This window comes from Odocoileus virginianus, chromosome 27, assembly GCF_023699985.2.
Source record: "Odocoileus virginianus isolate 20LAN1187 ecotype Illinois chromosome 27, Ovbor_1.2, whole genome shotgun sequence".
Lineage (NCBI taxonomy): Eukaryota > Metazoa > Chordata > Mammalia > Artiodactyla > Cervidae > Odocoileus > Odocoileus virginianus.
In genome coordinates this window covers 26,405,929-26,422,782 of record NC_069700.1, presented here as the reverse complement: position 1 = coordinate 26,422,782, position 16,854 = coordinate 26,405,929, and the positions used below count along the sequence as shown (strand labels likewise).

Sequence of the window (16,854 nt, the reverse complement as noted above, 5' to 3'; positions counted from 1 at the left end):
AATGTGAAGAGTGACAGCACCAGAATGTTTGTTCTGTTGAAGGGGTTCCTAGGGGCGCTAGAGTTTGCTTGTACTAGACACAATGACTCATTAACATACTAAGCCCCGCCTCTGCTCTCTCCTCATTGGCCCTGGACAATTGACCCTAATGAGGCCATGGGCAGTGTGCAGCAAATTCATTTCCTGAGGTTAGCTTGTAGGTGAGAAGGCTCTGTGAGGTGTGGGGGAGGACCCAGGACAGGACTAATTCCAGCTAGGGTCTAGCAGTGCCATCCCCTGATCTGTGACAACCAACGTCCAGAGCTCTTGACTTTCTCCTATTGACTCCGTTACTGTTCAATCCAAGGTGAAGATCTGAACAGGCCAAGTTGGTTCTAACCCTCTTGAGTTGTTATGCTCTCTCCAGGAGGGAAGGCATGAATTTTAAAGTTTTATTCATATTTCCCCCTCTTTCCTCCATAAAATGTAGTCTACTTTACCTATGGTTCCGTATCTGGTCTCTTCAGTTTAATTCGTCTCGGATGACTTCAAGATAAAGCTACCTAAAGAATGCCTTAATGCCCCCACTTCTGCTTTGCAGCTGCATAGTATTCTATTGAGTGGCTGATCTGTCATTTGTTCAACCAGTCCTTTGTTGAGTTAGATCATTTCCATCTTTAGCCTTCACAAACAATGAGGCGGCGAATAATCTTGTACATGCGTCATTTCACACGTACCAGGTATATCTGTAGCATCAATTCCCAGATCTGGAATTATTGGTCAAAGGGTATGTGCTTTTGTAACCTTGATACATATTGTCAAATTGTTCTCCAGAGATTGTAACAATTAAGCCTACTGCAGCAAAGGATGATTGTCAGGATTTCCCCACAGCCCAGCTAACAAAGTATGCTATCAGATTCTTTTTCTTGAATTTTTGCCAATCTGATAGGTGAAAAATTGTATCTTACTATAGTTCTGACTTGGATTTGCTCTTGTTCATATTTATTAATACAAAGCCAGTCTGGGGTGAGACAGATGCAGTGTTCTGCCCAGAGTGGAGGATTTCCCAGAGCTAAGCTGTCCGGGCAGGACCTGTGCTCTTGATCTTATCTGCTTTAACCTGTGGACAACTGGCTCCAAGGAGAGACTCTAACCACGGCAGGACCCACCCAAGTCATCTTCAAAGCCGAAGGCACCTGAAAAGCCATATTGACTTGCTTGTGGATGGGTGGGATGGGGCCTTGGTGTATTAATTTAGAGCTCTCCCCTGGGACATGGGCCACGTCCTTGGAACCTCACACCAGTAGGGAAGTTTCCCTGAGGTTGAACCTCCTCCACTGAACACCATGCATGGGAGAATCACAAGATGGGAGGCTCCAATGAATGACTGGGTGTTAAGCCCCCTTTGGTTTCCCTGGAACCACAGTACCCATGGTGTCTCTTGGGACCAGAGACCCTGTAAAAAGAAAGAACAAGATTAATTTCATGATTTGTTCTATGCGACCCCATTCTTGCTCTAGATGGTAACTACTCTTTCCTGAGAAAAGAGAGGAGAGGAGAGAAACCAGAGGCAACCTGACCCTAAATATGTGTGCCCAGCTTTGCTGGGATCTGGTTGGCTCAGAGAATGTCCAATGAGGATCCTGTCCCCCTGGAACCTGCCTGAATGTTCAGATGTTGGTCCTCCCTGCTTCCAAACTGTCGTGGCCTTTACTACAGTGCCCTGGCCCTCAGCCTGAAACCCCAGAGCAGGTTAGTTTGAGATGTGTGGGTCAGTCCTCTAGAATGTCTGGGCTGAAGAACCTTGGGCAGAAAGCAGCTCAGACTTAGAACATAAAACCTCAGAGTGGAAGGGACTCTGTATCCAGTTCCTTTATTGTACGACTAGGGATACAGAGTCACAGGTAGGGTGAGGAACTTATCCAAGGTCACCCAACTAGCAGGTGGCAGAGTCAGGTCAAGAAGTAAGCAGACTCCTCGGCCGGCCCTCTCTGAGCTCCATTTTAAGGGGTGGGGGCTTAGCCCTAGGACAAGCCCACACACCCTTTTCTGGCTGAGTGTGGCTGCTCAGGATGGATGTCACTGCTGCTGCTATAGCCACCACTGCCTGGGTGACCACCAGCTCATGCAGGACCCCCCAGAGTGGACCAGGGGGCTTACAGGGCCCACTCTTGGTATGCCCAGATTTGTTTCCTGCCTACTTTTAACTGCATTTCATGATCAGCGGAGAAACAGAGAGCACCCTTGGCTCCCTCCTTCTGCCTCCCTCCCTTCTCCACACGTGAGGAGAGAGGGCAGGTGTAGGCATCGACAGTCCCAGAAGTCAGCCTAATCCCTTTGCCTGTCTTGGGAAAGCTCTAAATGAGGAGTGCTCCAAAGAGTGGGGGCAGGGAGGGGGCCTTGCTCCTCTGCCAGTGCGTGGAATTTCTGAAAAGCCCCTCTCCTAAGATGCCAAGCTCCAAGCCTATTTGCTAAGACTCTGGACTCAAGGAAAGAGGAACCCAGAAACTAGGCATGGGACAGGGAAAACCCCTTCAGGCCAGGGTGAGATGCGTCACTCAGCCCTTCCTCATTGCCCTCTGGATTGATCGCCTTCTTTCCAGAATCCCCACCTTTGCTCATGTTCTTCCTTCCCCTGGGAATTCCATCTCCTTTGCTGTCTGCCTGCTCCACCCTGCTCATCCTGGATGGCCAGTTCCATCTACCTCCTCAGGAGCTTTCTACTACCTCTCCAGCCCAGTGAGATTTTCCCGCTTGGAACCCTCCATTGCTTGGACATAGATGTGACTCAGTAGACCATCATTAATTGGAATTTACTAAGCACCTAATATATGTCAGTGCCTTGGGCTGTTCTCTGCCGCCGTCCCCCACCCCGGGAAGGATTTGAGTGCTAGTAGCTGATTTGGGAGAGGATCCCATGACAGTCAAGGGCTTCCCAGGTGGTGATAGTGGTAAAGAACCCACCTACTAAGGCAGGAAACCCTGGTTTGATCCCTGGGTTGGGAGGATTCCCCTGGAGGAGGGCATGGAGATCTTTTGCCTGGAGAATCCCATGGATAGAGAAGCCTAGAGGAGCCTGGTGGGTTACAGTCCATAGGGTCACAAGGAGTCAGCCAGGGCTCAAGCAACTTGAGCAATTCACACCCATGCCAGTCAAGAAGTGACTATGAATGGGAATGTCCGTGTCTGTGTATGCTGGTGGCCGGGGATACAAAAAAGAATATAGTGCCCCCCTGCCCTGTTGGAGTTCACAATCTAGGGAGAGAGCAGAGGATTAAACACCTCATTCTAGTGCAACGTCGTGAATGCCAGAATGGTGGTATCCACAACGGGCTGTGGGGTCAGAGAGGTGGGACACCTGACCAGCCTGAGATTCAGGGAAGACATCCTAGAAAAGAGCAGAGATTTGGAGTTTGGAAAGATGAGTCATTGCTAAGGTGGAGAAGGGTGACAGGGCCTTCCACATAGAACAAGTGGGCAAAATTTATGATTGGCAGGGGTGGGGGGCGAGATGTGGAGAAGGGGAGTCTCAGCTTGTTGTCAGATGACACCACCAGCTCTGCCACCACCCTGATAAGGGTCTGCTCAAGTTCAAACTCATGTCAAGATAGCAACTAAGCTTAACACTCCCCTGGGTGGACTGGCTGACGTCAAACTTGCAAACACAAGGAGATTTGCTCATTTAATGGGCTTTGCAATGTGTCACCCACACTAAGTAAATCAGTGGTCTCCAAAAATCAGGTGTGACAAGACTGGTCCATCCATGTTTGTGAAAGAATTGGAACCCAACTTCTATTTTATTGTTTCTTTCATCTTTTTAAAATGTCTACTTTATTGGGTGTATTTCTCAATAATGTACATAACTTTGTATGAGAATACATGTAAATTATAAAGAAATACACATTTGTTAGAGCACACATCACAAATTTTAAAAAATAATTCCATTTATTTTTGGCTGCGCTGGGTCTTCCTTGCTGGGAGGGCTTTTCTCCAGTTGTGGTGAGCGGGCTTCACATTGTGGTGGTTTCTTTTGAAGCAGGGCACAGGCTCTAGGGCACATGGGCTTCAGTAGCTGCGGTTCCCCGGGCTCTAGAGCACGGGCTCAATAGGTGTGGCTCACAGGCTAAGCTGCTCGCTGGTACTGGGATATTCTTGGATCGGGGATCGAACCTGTGTCTGCTGCATCGGCAGGCAGATTCTTTACCACTGAGCTACCAGGAGAGCCCCCACATATTTTTTTTTAAATTAATAGAGATATATAATCGAAAGAACTGGAAATCTACTGAAATGGATGATGGCTGGGGGCCTGCTTGAGATCCACCACAGGTTAAAGGTTCTAAGACCTCACTCCTCACGCCGTCCTTTCCACCTACCAGCAAAAGGTCCAGGTGGGGCTCTGTGGTGGCACCCCCAGGCCATGTTCAATATCTGTGAACATGGGTCCTTTGAGGGCCGGGCATGGGCTGGGTGGCCATTTGTGGCTGCAGAATAGACCTCTTCCTTCCCAGGCCCACTGACCCACCCAGGGGCTTGTGCCTTCTTGCCAGATGTTTCCACGGTAACCAGGCTGAAGACATCCCTTGCTTTCCTCTGTTCCCAGGCCTCCTCCTCTTAGGCCTGAGGTTCCCAGACTGGCTCAGGCCCCGGGCGCTCACACTTTCTGGCTGACTCACAGCCTCTCCAGCCACACTCCAGCCCCTGCCACCCTATCCTGGCCTGGCCCTCCTGTCACGGCCGTAGTCAGTCACTAATTGCCTTAGTCATCTTTCCATCCATGCTTGTCAGGCTAATGGGGAAGGCAAACAGAAATTTCAGCAAATGTGGAAAATTCCTGCTGACGAGGCTGGAGGCTGGGCCTAGGTTTGGGGGGATTGGCCTTCCCACATGAGGCTGAGGGATGGACCCCCCAGCGTGGAACAGTTTCTTTTGTTTAATCAGGAGGTGGTCGGCAGCTTTCCTGGTCCGTGCCCTGTCCCTGGATGGAGGTTCATCTTATCAAATGTGAAGCAAGGCTTGGCTCAGAGTGGGGGCTGGGGGTTTACTCAGCCTGAGTCTGTCTCCAGGTGGGACTCTCAACTCTGGGCCCCCCAGGATGCCCAGCTGGCCTGGTTGGCTGGAGGGGAAGGTAGGGGCCCAGGCTGCAGGCTCTCTCACACCTGAGGCCTGTTAATAATTACCCCTGGGGACGGCAAGGCCCCAGAAGACATCACTAATGAGCCTGCTAAGTGACAGCTGGGCCCTTTCCTCCTCACCTGCTCGGGGAAAACAAGATCTGGCCAAGGAATTATTTAACCCTCTTTGGGCTGGGAGCTCCCTGAGGACAGGGGCTGTGTCTCCCCCTCAGATGGGCTCCCTCAGGCCTTGAAGCCTTCGCCATTGTCAGTACCAGATTTCTGTTCCTGGTGGTTGATGTTGGAGTTTCTGCCCTGAACGCCTCCATCGTCACCTCCAAAAGGCCGCTCTGCCTAGTTACCAGTTATCAGCAGAACTGTCTGATAAGATAGATGGCAAGAAGGTTCTAGATGGTCACGTGTGGCTTCTGAGCACTTATTTTGTGCACTTAAATTCTGAGTTACTGAATTTGTAAAATTGAATGTTCATTAATTTAAAATTAAATAGCCATGGGGCTTCCCTGGTGGTCCAGTGGTTAAGAATCCACATTGCAATGCAAAGGGCACAGGTTTGATCCCCGGTCCAGGAACGAAGATCTCCCATGCCACAGAACAACTAAGCCCATGCACCACAACTACTGAGTCAGCACTCTAGAGCCCTCCAGGTGCAAATGCTGAGTCCACGTGCCACTATTACTGAAGCCCACATGCCCAGAATCTGTGCTCCACAACAAGAGAAGCCACTGCAATGAGAAGCCCACATACCATAATGAAGAGTAGCCACAACTTGCCACAACCAGAGAAAGCCCATGGGCAGCAACGAAGACCCAGCGTGATCAAAAAGTATAAATAAATACTAAAATATATCTTAAAAAAATTAAATAGCCACAAGTGGTCACCATACTCCTTAAGGCAGGTCTGTAAAGTTTCACAAGGTGGGACCTGAATGTGCTGTGTGTGCTTAGCCACTTCAGTCGTGACTGACTCTTTTCGACCCTATAGAATGTAGCCTGCCAGGCTCCTCTGTCCATGGGATTCTCCAGGCAGGAATACTGGACTGGGTTTCCATGCCCTCCAGGGAATCTTCCTGACCCAGGGATCGAACCCGCATCTCTTACGTCTTGCGTTGGCAGGCGGATTCTTTACCACTAGCGCCACATGGGAAGCCCTCGGGACCTGAATGGAAAGTGAAATCGCTCAGTCGTGTCTGACTCTCTGAGACCCCATGGACTGTAGGCCACCAGGCTCCTCCGTCCATGGATTTCCCAGGCAAGAATACTGGAGTGGGTTGCCATTTCCTTCTCCAGGGGATCTTCCCAACCCAGGGGTCGAACCCGGATCTCCCACATTGCAGGCAGACGCTTTAATCTCTGAGCCACCAGGGACCTGATTGGGTGGCTAGCAAATATATGCCAAATGACCCTCCAAACTGCCATGCCATTGGTAGGTTAGAGCCCATGTCCTCGCTCCCACAGGCCCAAAGCTGCCCAAAGTAATTTTCCTTGGAGATGGCTCTGGGGAGGCTGGGTGGGTTTCCTCCCCTACCCCTATGCAGTCAAAGGCCCCAGAGGTGCAACGAGCTGGCCAGAAAGCACCTGTCCTTAACGAGGGTCCCCAGGAACCAGCCAGGGCACAGGGCTGTCACCACCTAAATGAGGGAGATTTATGGAAATCCTCTCACACAACAGGCGGATTTTCCAAGACTCGTTGGCTGTTCTGGGTTGAGCCTTCATTAAGTGGAATGGGGGACAATGGAGGAAGTGGGGGTGAGGCCCTGGGCCATTCAGCTCTCTATCATTTGGCACTGGGAACTCTATCAAGGCCTCCCCCCACCCCCTTGCTCAGGGAGAGATCACGCTTTCCTTTTAGTAATAATATAGTAATAAATGGCCTAGTAAATTCAGACTCAGACTTTGAGGGACGCCTTTCTTGCATTTTAAAACTTCCAGAAGAAACATTCTGTGGTTTTTCTTTACCATTCCCTAAGCCTTGTGATGCATGGCCTCCCTTATAACTGACACTTTTGTCCTGCCTTAGGTCTGACTCAGTAGGATTTCTTATCCCCTTTAAAGTTATGGCGACATTTCAAAGTGGGAAGGTCAAGTGTGTGATTTCCCAATAAAAAGCCTTGATTGGAAAGAGAAACCACTGTCTACTGGAGCTGAGGGATCCGAGAGATTTTCTGGCCCATCCCCCTCACTGTGCATTCACAGGGCCATGATGCCCTCAAGCAGATAGTGATAGAGTTAGAACCAGAATGCGTGTTCTAGTGTAGGGTCCCCTGTGTAATGATGACCTCTATAGGGCACTTTCACTTTCACTATAGGGCACATCTGCATAAATACCCAAGGACCCTTCCTGTGGGGAGAGTGATGTTCAAGCCAAAGGAATGAATTTCTAATAGTGAAACATTAGGTTTTATTGCACAGACTTTTTTTTTTGGTCCTAAAGGCTTTTCTAGAATGAACTCACTGTATGTGGCAGAGATCAGTGGGAGCATCTTAGAGGAGGTGAGACTTAACATGGGCCTTCCAGGGTGGTGAGTTAGGAAGGGATAAGAGAGGGGTGAGGAATTCCCAGGGGCAGGTACAGCTGGGGCAAAGTCTCGGGAGAAGCATGAGCAGGATCCCGGAGTGAGCCCTCCAGCTGTACTGGGGGCAGGAGGTTAGGTGGTGTTCACCGAGGAGAAAGTAGATGAGTACAGCCAGTCCCTGCGATGGCGAGGTGTCCGAGTCCCTGGAGGTGACCTGCCTTGCTGGGGGGAGCTGGCCAGAGCAGAAGGTGTTTATGGTTTCCCCTCTCCTGGGGGCAGCTGGAGCCAGCCAAGTTTACAGTTGCTCAGAACTCTATAAACACACTTGGTGAACGTGTGTGTGTGTGAGTGCCTGTGTAAAGACAAGTAACCTCTGCCATGTGACCTTCGCTCCCAAGGATGTGCTGGCCTTGACCTCCCCCACCTGGTGAAGATGGCACCAGGGGGTTGTTCTCTCTCTTGGACCTGGTGACGGCTTTTGGAGGGGATCAGTAGCAGGACCAGCGTGGGACTCTATGGACCCCATAGACTTCCTGAGGAGGCAAGGTCTTGGTGGGGATCCTGGGTCGTGGGTCTTGTGGTGGGAACGAGGGCATTCCAGCCCAGGAGGCATGTGAGTGTGACAGTGCGTGTGTGTTTGATCATACACTGGGGCAGGGCAAGCCTTGGGTACATGGAGGAAAGCAGGTAGGAAGTGACAGGACTGGTTGGAGGTTTTCTTTTAAAAAAAAAAACAAACAAAACTTAAAAAATTTTTTGGGCTGTGATAGGTTTTCATTGCTACTCAGGTTATTTTTTTCTAGCTGCAGTGAGCAGGGGCTACTCTGTAGGACTGTGCACAGGCTTCTTATCATGGTGGCTTCTCTTGCTGCGGAGCACAGGCTCTAGAAGTGCAGGCTTTATTAGTTGCAGCTCACAGGCTCTAGAGCACAGGCTCAGTAGTTGTGGCTCATGGGCTTAGTTGTTCCCTGGCATGTGGGATCTTCCCGGATCAGGGGTCAAACCCGTGTCTCCTGCTGATAGTTAACAGAGCATGGGAGAGCCTTTGAAGAAATCATGGACATGAAAATGCTAACCTCCTGGCTGACACACGGGCCCCACGTGTTTATTTTATTATTGTTAGTAAATGTGATACAACACAGAGTTGTTTACCAGTGTTGAGATCAGGCTGCCTGAAACCCTCCACACTCTGACCAGCGCTGAAGATGTGTGTGAGACAGTGACCAGCGTTAGGGACATCCTGGCCCTCAGAAAGGACTCAGGAAAGAACTTAGACTTCTCCAAGCTCTTTTTCTTCATCTGTAAAATGGGGATCTCAGTTAGGGGTCAGTCATGGTCAGGGTTAGGGGTCAAGCTGTGGTCAGGGTGGAGTGAGCTGGTGGTGGAGATAAAGGGTCAGTCATGGTTGTGATGACGGGCGTCGGTCAGGGACCAGGGTGAGGGGTCAGATACTAACTGGGTCCTGTTTTCTTTGTGTTAAGCTAACAGCTCTGAAGAAGCTGACCTTGTCTCAGAGGCCAGAGCATTTATTTGAGAACTTCAAAGACAGGGATTTTAGTCCTGATTTTGCTAATTTAGGAGCTGGGTATTTGGGCGAGTTGCCTCACTTCTGTATAGAAAAGTTAAGGATACACATGTGCCTAGGTGTGAAGCCTTTGTTTCTAAGTGTCCTATCATGAAATATGAGCTACAGAATCAACAGCAAGCAGGCTATAGGCCTATAGGTAAACCCTCAGTGGTTGGTTGGTGGGGGCCGAGGTGGTGAGAGCGGTGGTCCTCAAACTTGACTGCTTATTGGAACCACCTGGACATCTTGAAAAACACAAACACCCAGCTCTCACTCCAGCCCTCCCACATTTTGATTTAATTGGTAGAGTGGGGTGGGGTGGGGGGGTGACCTAGGCAGCAGGAGTTTTAAAAGCTCCCCAGGTGATTCTAATGTGCAACCAAGTTTGGAAACCACTGTACTAATTAATGAGCTCAAAAGAATGAGTCTTTAAGTGGCCACCTGAGCTGCAGATAAAACCAAGCAGCTGGCTCCAGGCTCCCCCTCTGTGGGGGCCTAGCTAAGGGAGATGAAGTGGGAGCAGTGAGACACTCAAGGAAATTTCTCACCGGCCCCTCTCCACACCTCTGTTTCTTCAACTGTAAAATGGGGTAAAGTTTTACTTAATTCATGGAGGTTGTGGAAGGGCTCAAATGGAGTAAATCTCATTGTAAATGGTGATCATTGGCACCAGTCAACCAAGAGATGCTGACTGAACACTGGGATGAGGGGGAAGAAGAGTAGAGCCCTGGAAACTCCTTTCACATCTCCCCTCGCTGGAAGTTCCTGACGATGGTCTGAAGCCGGGGCATGGACTGCATGGACTCCGGTGAATCCGAAAGCTCTCAGCCCCGCATAGGGTCTCTGAGGGTATGTGTTCCCTGTTCCAAGTATTGTCCCCCTAAATACAATCACATTAGTTGGACCATGTGTTTCATTTTTGCTTTCAGAAAATACCATCCCCGTAAGAACCTGGAGGGTGGTGGGGAGTGGCAAAATGAGGGTGTTGTCCCTTCTGGCTCTTTCCAGGGATGGAGTGGGAGCGTGATGGGGGTCCCGGAAGCTTCAACTCGGGCTTGGAGGCAGCTCTTGGTCAGGTTTCCAATAGCTTGGTCCTCAGGGGAGAGTGGAGTCTGCCTCTGTGGCCTGTGTCTTTAAGATTGGAGAAGGATGGGGTGAGGGGGGGGGACCTGACTGGGGAAAATTCCAACCAGTGGGTTCCTTTGAAATGGAAGTGACATCTAGTGGTTTGAAAAAGAACTGCCAAGCCAGCCCCCCAGCTGGGCTGGCCCTTGGGGTCCCTTCATGCCACCAGGCCCCTCTCCCTGCCGCCCTCCGGGATCCACAACCCTGCTTCAGGGGTCTACAGCCCCAACAGTGGGCTCTGCCTAGCAAGGGGGGACTCTCCTGGCCCAACACCGGGCTGGAACCTCTACCCAGGCCCAGGCATGGGTACTCAGGCCTGGGGCCACCAGAAGAGGCCCAGAAAGTGTGTCTCCTTCCCAGGGTGTCTGGGCGACAGTGCAGGGTCCCCAGGTGAGCTGGGCTCTTTGGGCCTCCTGTCTCCTGATTCTGAGGAGCCTTGTCCTGGGTCCAGCCCCACAGAAGTCCTGTGCAGGCCACAGTGCTGAATCATCGGAAACCTGTGGCTGGCCGCTGTTATGCAATGACCCCATCGCTGGTCCCTGGTATCAGCTACAGGCCTTCAGCCTCCCTTCCAGGCAGGACCTCAAGGAGTGCGTGCACCGAGACTTGGGGTATGTGAAATGTGTGCCCGCACAGAGCCTTGGCCTTGGAACCAAAAGAGGCCGTGGGAGGAGGGGGACAGCCCAGTCGGTTGTTCTGCAAGGTCCTTGACTTGAGGAGCCCAAGTCTGAGTGGGGAGAACAGGACTGCCCTCAGGGAGCCCCAGTCTGAGGAGGCACAGCCTTGTTATCACAAAAATCCCAGGTGACGATAGGAGTAGGAAAGAATGACGCACACATGAAACATTGATGACCATTGTAAAGCTCTAGAAAAATTAGGGCAGATGGTTATAGGACCACAGAGGTGCAGGTCTGGGCTCCCAGGGTGCAAGTGAGACTCTGGGATTCAGTAGCAAGTGCTCAGGGGAGGCAATGCCTTTAAAAGTGGCAGGGAGTCCGCCTTCTGCCTTCTGGCTAGTATTTATTTTTATTTACTTATTTGGCTGCACCAAGTCTTAGTTTTGGAATGCAGAATCTTTAGTTGTGGCATGTAGGCTCTAGTTCCCCGACCAGGGATTGAACCTGGGCCCCCTGCATTGGGAGCGTGGAGGCTTAACCGCTGGACCACCAGGGAAGTCCCCCTCAGTCTGTGTAGACCATGTGTTTGGACATGCGTTCTTCCCCCAAGTGTCTGGCTCACAGGTGGGAGACCCTCAGCCTGTCTCAGGCACTGAATCTGCTGGCACCAGGGCCTGAGCAAGTAATGAAAGGGACCAGGCAGGACTGGGAGGGTGACTGGCATTGCCGGGACACCTGGAACCCCTCTGCGTTGTCCCCGCCTGCTGCGGCCCTGTGCAGGGAACCATCCCTGGGGGCAGCAGCTCTGTGGCCCGTGTCAGCCCTGCTGCATCCCTGAGTGAGCTCGACTGCTTCTGACCTCAGCCTGATGGTTCTGGAAGCTTCCTTAGCCCCCTTCTCCAAAACTCTAGGCTCGGTCACATCCTTCTGGGTGAGGAAGCATCTGTTCCAGAGGATAGAGTGTTTCAGGATCAACTTCCTAAAAAAGCGTATGCAGTCGACTCACTTCTGAGAGATTTGAATACCCAGCGTTTTAGAGTCTCCAGAATTTCTGTAGGAGAAAATGCTTGTTTAACTTTATCTTGTTAATTTTATTTCATACTGAAGGGAAGTGGTAAAAAAAAAAAATCAAGCACAATAACAGTGAGTGAATCTAGGGTATTGGGAATTCTTCTTGCAACTTTTCCACAAGTTTGTTGTGCAGTCAATAAGTCATGCCCAACTCTTTGCAATCCCATGGACTGCAGCATGCAGGGCTTCCCTGTCCTTCACTATCTCTCAGAGTTTGCTCAAACTCATGTCCATTGAGTTGGTGATGCCATCCAATCATCTCATCATTTGTCGCCCCCTTTTGCTCTTGCCTCAGTCTTTCCCAGCATCAGGGTCTTTCCCAACGAGTTGACTCTTTGCTTAAGATTGAAATCCCTTCAAAATAAAATAAGTTAAAACAATTCAAACAGAAATGTCTGTCTTGCATCTTTTCCTCCAGCCACTTCTTAGTTCCCTTTCTTGGAGGCCCCTGAGTTACTGGTTTCCTGTGTATCCTTCTAAAGATAGTCCAAAATATATGCACTTATAAACTTTTTTCTCCCATTGCCCCACACTGCTCAGCCTTTTGCCTCTTTCACTTAACAATATTTCTGGAAACCATTTGGTATGAGCACACAGAGAGCTGTCTTGACCTTTTTTATGGTTCCTATATATTCCATCGAACAGGTGATTCAAATTTTCATTTGGAAGGTGTGATGGAGTGGTGAAGACCATTGACTTTGGAAGCAGAATATTGGAGTATAGATCACTGCTGCTGCTGCTGCTAAGTCACTTCAGTTGTGTCTGACTCTGTGCGACCCCATAGACGGCAGCCCACCAGGCTCCCCTGTCCCTGGGATTCTCCAGGCAAGAACTCTGGGGTGGGTTGCCATTTCCTTCTCCAATGCATGAAAGTGAAAAGTGAAAGTGAAGTCGCTTAGTCGCATCCGACTCTTAGCGACCCCATGGACCACAGCCTACCAGGCTCCTCCATCCATGGTATTTTCCAGGCAAGAGTACTGGAGTATAGAGCACTACTCGACTACAAAAGAATTATTTCATGTCAAGCCAGTTACTTAATATCTTAGTTCCTCAGTTTCCTCATTGTGGGCCAGGATGAAGAGTGAAGTCTACCCCAGAGTGTTTTGTGTGGGTTAAATGAGGCGATACTTGTAAAGGGCTTAGGATCCCTTTTGATGTGCAGCACGCACTCCATAACCGTGAACCATCATTCCCAAGATGATTGTGCCAGACCCCCTTTGAGAGAGTGAGGCTGTTTCCAGGCTTTTATTATTATAAACAATGCTGCAAAACAAATACCCTTGTCCACACGTCACTTGGTACTTGTGGGAGTGTATCTGTAAGAAAAATGCCAGAGGAGTAGAATTGTTGGGTCAAAGGCCACCTGCAATTTTAATTTCAAAAGATACTGCAGGGTTGCCCTCCATAAGAGTGGTCCTAGTTGCATCGCCACCAGCTGTACTTGAGCCTGTTACCCTACCCCATAGCCTTGCCAACACAGTCATGTTTTTGTTTGAACACAGCATTTCTCAACTTGTTTGGATGCAGAAGCCTGTTATGGGGCTTCTTGGGGATCACCTGGCCTTAGAGCCCCTCCCCCAATCCCCAGCATTACTGTCAGGGTATTTTCTGGGAAAAACCAGCCCATGACGAGGGCTAGAATGGTCCTGAGCCAGCAGAGTCTCCAAAAGTTGGCTCTGCCCAGGTTTCTGCACGTTCGTTCATTCTCCACATTTTTCTTAAATATTATGGTGCTTATGACGAGTTTATACATTGTTGATAGTTTTTTTTTCTGGGCCTGTTAACACATCAAAACGATTGGTGAAATCGGATAATACTGTGGATCGTGCGTGCTGTCACTGTTTCGGTTCTGTGCCAGGGACTTGGGATTTCCAGTTGCATTTTTAGAATTTTATCTCACATCTGGTGGCACATGGACAATGCCGTTCACAATGAGCTGTGATGATGGGGAAGCCTGACTGTTCTCCCTGGAATTAGGCTTCCTGTTATGGATAACCTATAAACCAACCTGGCACCCTTCCCTTCATGGAAAATTGGACTTGGTTATAAAGAAAAAGAAAGTCAGATCTTGCACTGAGAGACCTGTCACCTGAATATGGAAATCTCACAAATACAAAATATATCTAAAGGGTGAGTATTCCTTCACAAAAGGAGTTCTGACTGAGTACATTTTGCATGCATACTCAGTAAACAAGTCAGTCCGACCCTGCGACTTCATGGACTATAGCCCGCCAGGCTCCTCTGTTCATGGGATTATCCAGGCAAGAGTACTGGAGTTGGTTGCCATTTCCTCCTCCAGGGGATGTGAGTATATTTTAGAAGACTTTTATTAAAGCCCTTTGAAATCTTCATGGCAAGGCAGAGGATTGTTTGAGATGACAACTTTGGGAAGGAAAGAGCAGGCCTACTATGTCTCTCCCCAGTTCTTCACTTTCTTCTCACCCACAGCTTACATGTTCCCTGATCTCACACAGGCCTGGACTGGAATGCTTTATGATTCACTCTGACTTAGAGTGGCATGCCAAACTTTCTAGGACTTTTGCGGGCTCCCTGGGTTAGCCTGGCATAAAAACCTCTGACGCCTCTTTCCCCTCCAGTGACCTTGCAGATCTAACAAATGCCAAGGACTGGGCCTCTGTGATCTGGTGTGGGGACTGTCCCAGGCCACTCAAAGAGGCCGGAAACAAACTGGCTGCATCTCCAAGAGACCCTCAGCGGTCGTTCAAGGTGAAACTGTCCTTGAGTGAAGTCAAATTGGTTCTTTTTTCCCCCATTTAATAAACTTGATTTTAATCTAATTAAAACACACTTGCAGAAAAGTGCACAAATCACGTTCCTAGCTTGATCATTTTTTTTTCACATGCAGCTTATGAGTTTTACATGCAACTAATAATCCAGCTCAAGAATCAGAGCACTGCCAGCTTCCCACAGCCCCTGCCCACAGCCCCTCCAGTTGCTGCCCCACTGAAGGCAGGCACTCTTTCGTCTTCTATTCCTGACAGTGTTACCTGACTTTGAAATTTATATAAATGGAATCACTTCATATGTACTTGGTTGTGTGTGATCTTGTTTGCTCAACACTGTGAAATTCACACGTTGTGAATTCATCATGTTGCGTGTTTGTGGTTCTTTCATTCCTGTTATTGCATGGTGTCCCATAGTATGAATACACAACCTCTCATCCATTCCACTGATAATCATTATGTCATTTCCAGTTTAGTCCCTAAATGTTCTTATCTGTGGCCTGCGGTGTACATGTGTACACGTTTTTGTCATGTGCCTAGGAGAAGAATTACTGTGTCATAGGGTAGACATTGCCCATTGCCCAAAGTGACTATTCATTTCTGTTCTCAGCATCAGTGAGTGAGAATTTCAGTTTCTCCGCATCGTCACCACCAGCGCTATCAGTGTTGTTCATGTCACCATTCTGGTAATCCGAAGAACCTTTCTAAACCATAGAAGCTTTCATCACCTTCCTGTTTCCAGCTTTTAGAGATGTCCCCAAGATTTTATAGTGAAAACTTTCAAACATACACAGAAAAACTGAAGAAATTATACAGGGAGCACCCGTGTAACACAATCGACATTTTCTAACGATCGTTTTTTCCACATGTCTAAGCATTCATCAACTGCCTTCTTTTTTACTTGCCATTTTCCTTTAAGAAGGTAAAACTTGCTCTCTCATCATGTGGCAAGCCTTCAAGATGGCGCCGAAGAAAGACAAGAAGCCTAAGAAGTCAACCTGGAAGTTTAATTTGGATCTTACTCATCCAGTAGAAGATGGAATTTTTGATTCTGGAAATTTTGAACAGTTTCTGCGGGAGAAGGTTAAAGTGAATGGAAAAACTGGAAATCTTGGGAATGTCGTTCACATTGAACGCTTCAAGAATAAAATCATAGTCATTTCTGAGAAACAGTTCTCTAAAAGGTATTTGAAGTACCTTACCAAGAAATACCTTAAAAAGAGCAATCTTCGTGATTGGCTTTGTGTGGTTGCATCTGACAAGGAGATTTATGAGCTTCGTTACTTCCAGATTAGTCAAGATGAAGATGAATCTGAGGACTAGATGATGCCATCCTTTATAGGGCTTTGCTTGCTAATAAAACACATTAAGCATACAAAAGAAACATCTTGAAATGGACCTTTAGCTTATCAGTGAATAAAAAACATTACTCTGTATGTTAAACATTCATCTTTTATTTAAGTGTATGCTGTTTATATGGTGCTGACTTTCCTTTAATACTTTTTAATATTTTTATTGGAGTGTAGTTGATTTACAATGTTGTGTTAGTTTCAGGTATATAGCAAAGTGAATGTGTAAATAAGCTTTTGTCCACCCACCCCTCCCCAAATACTTTGTAAAAACAGTATTTAAATAGCTTATAGCTAGTGGAATTTCAGGTTTTCTGTAATGTACTGATTTTACAGATGTCTTCAAGTTAAAAGTATATAGCAAAAATACAATTTGGGGTGTAACTATATAATAAAATATTTAGATTTGGGGAAAAAAAGGTAAAACTTATCACCACACTGACCCATTTTAAACATACATTCAATGATTTAAGTAAATTTACATAGTTGTACAATCATCAGCAAAATCCAATTGTAGAACATTTCTGTCACCTGGCAAAGTTCCCTGTGCTGTTTATTTCAGCAACTTCCTACGATACCTCCCAGCCTCAGGCAACTGCTGATCCATCTGTTTTCTCTCTATGTAGTTTTACCTTTCCCAGAAGTTTCATATAAAGGGAATTATCTCGTTAGCATGCAGCCTTTTCTGTCCAATTTCTTTCATGTGGCGCTATGCCTCTGAGATTCACCCATGTTGTAGCATGGACCGATACTAGCTC

At 48.3% G+C, this 16,854-nt stretch overlaps 1 protein-coding gene across 1 annotated transcript; it reads left to right on the top strand.

Annotated features, from left to right (window-relative positions):
• Nucleotides 1–15,699: 15,699 nt before the first annotated feature.
• On the top strand, nucleotides 15,700–16,196 carry LOC110149974 (ribosomal protein eL22-like). Its single transcript, XM_020912731.2, has one exon. The coding sequence runs from the start codon at nucleotides 15,708–15,710 to the stop codon at nucleotides 16,068–16,070; it is 363 nt and encodes a 120-aa protein (XP_020768390.2). The 5' UTR covers nucleotides 15,700–15,707; the 3' UTR covers nucleotides 16,071–16,196.
• The last annotated feature ends 658 nt before the right edge of the window (nucleotides 16,197–16,854 follow it).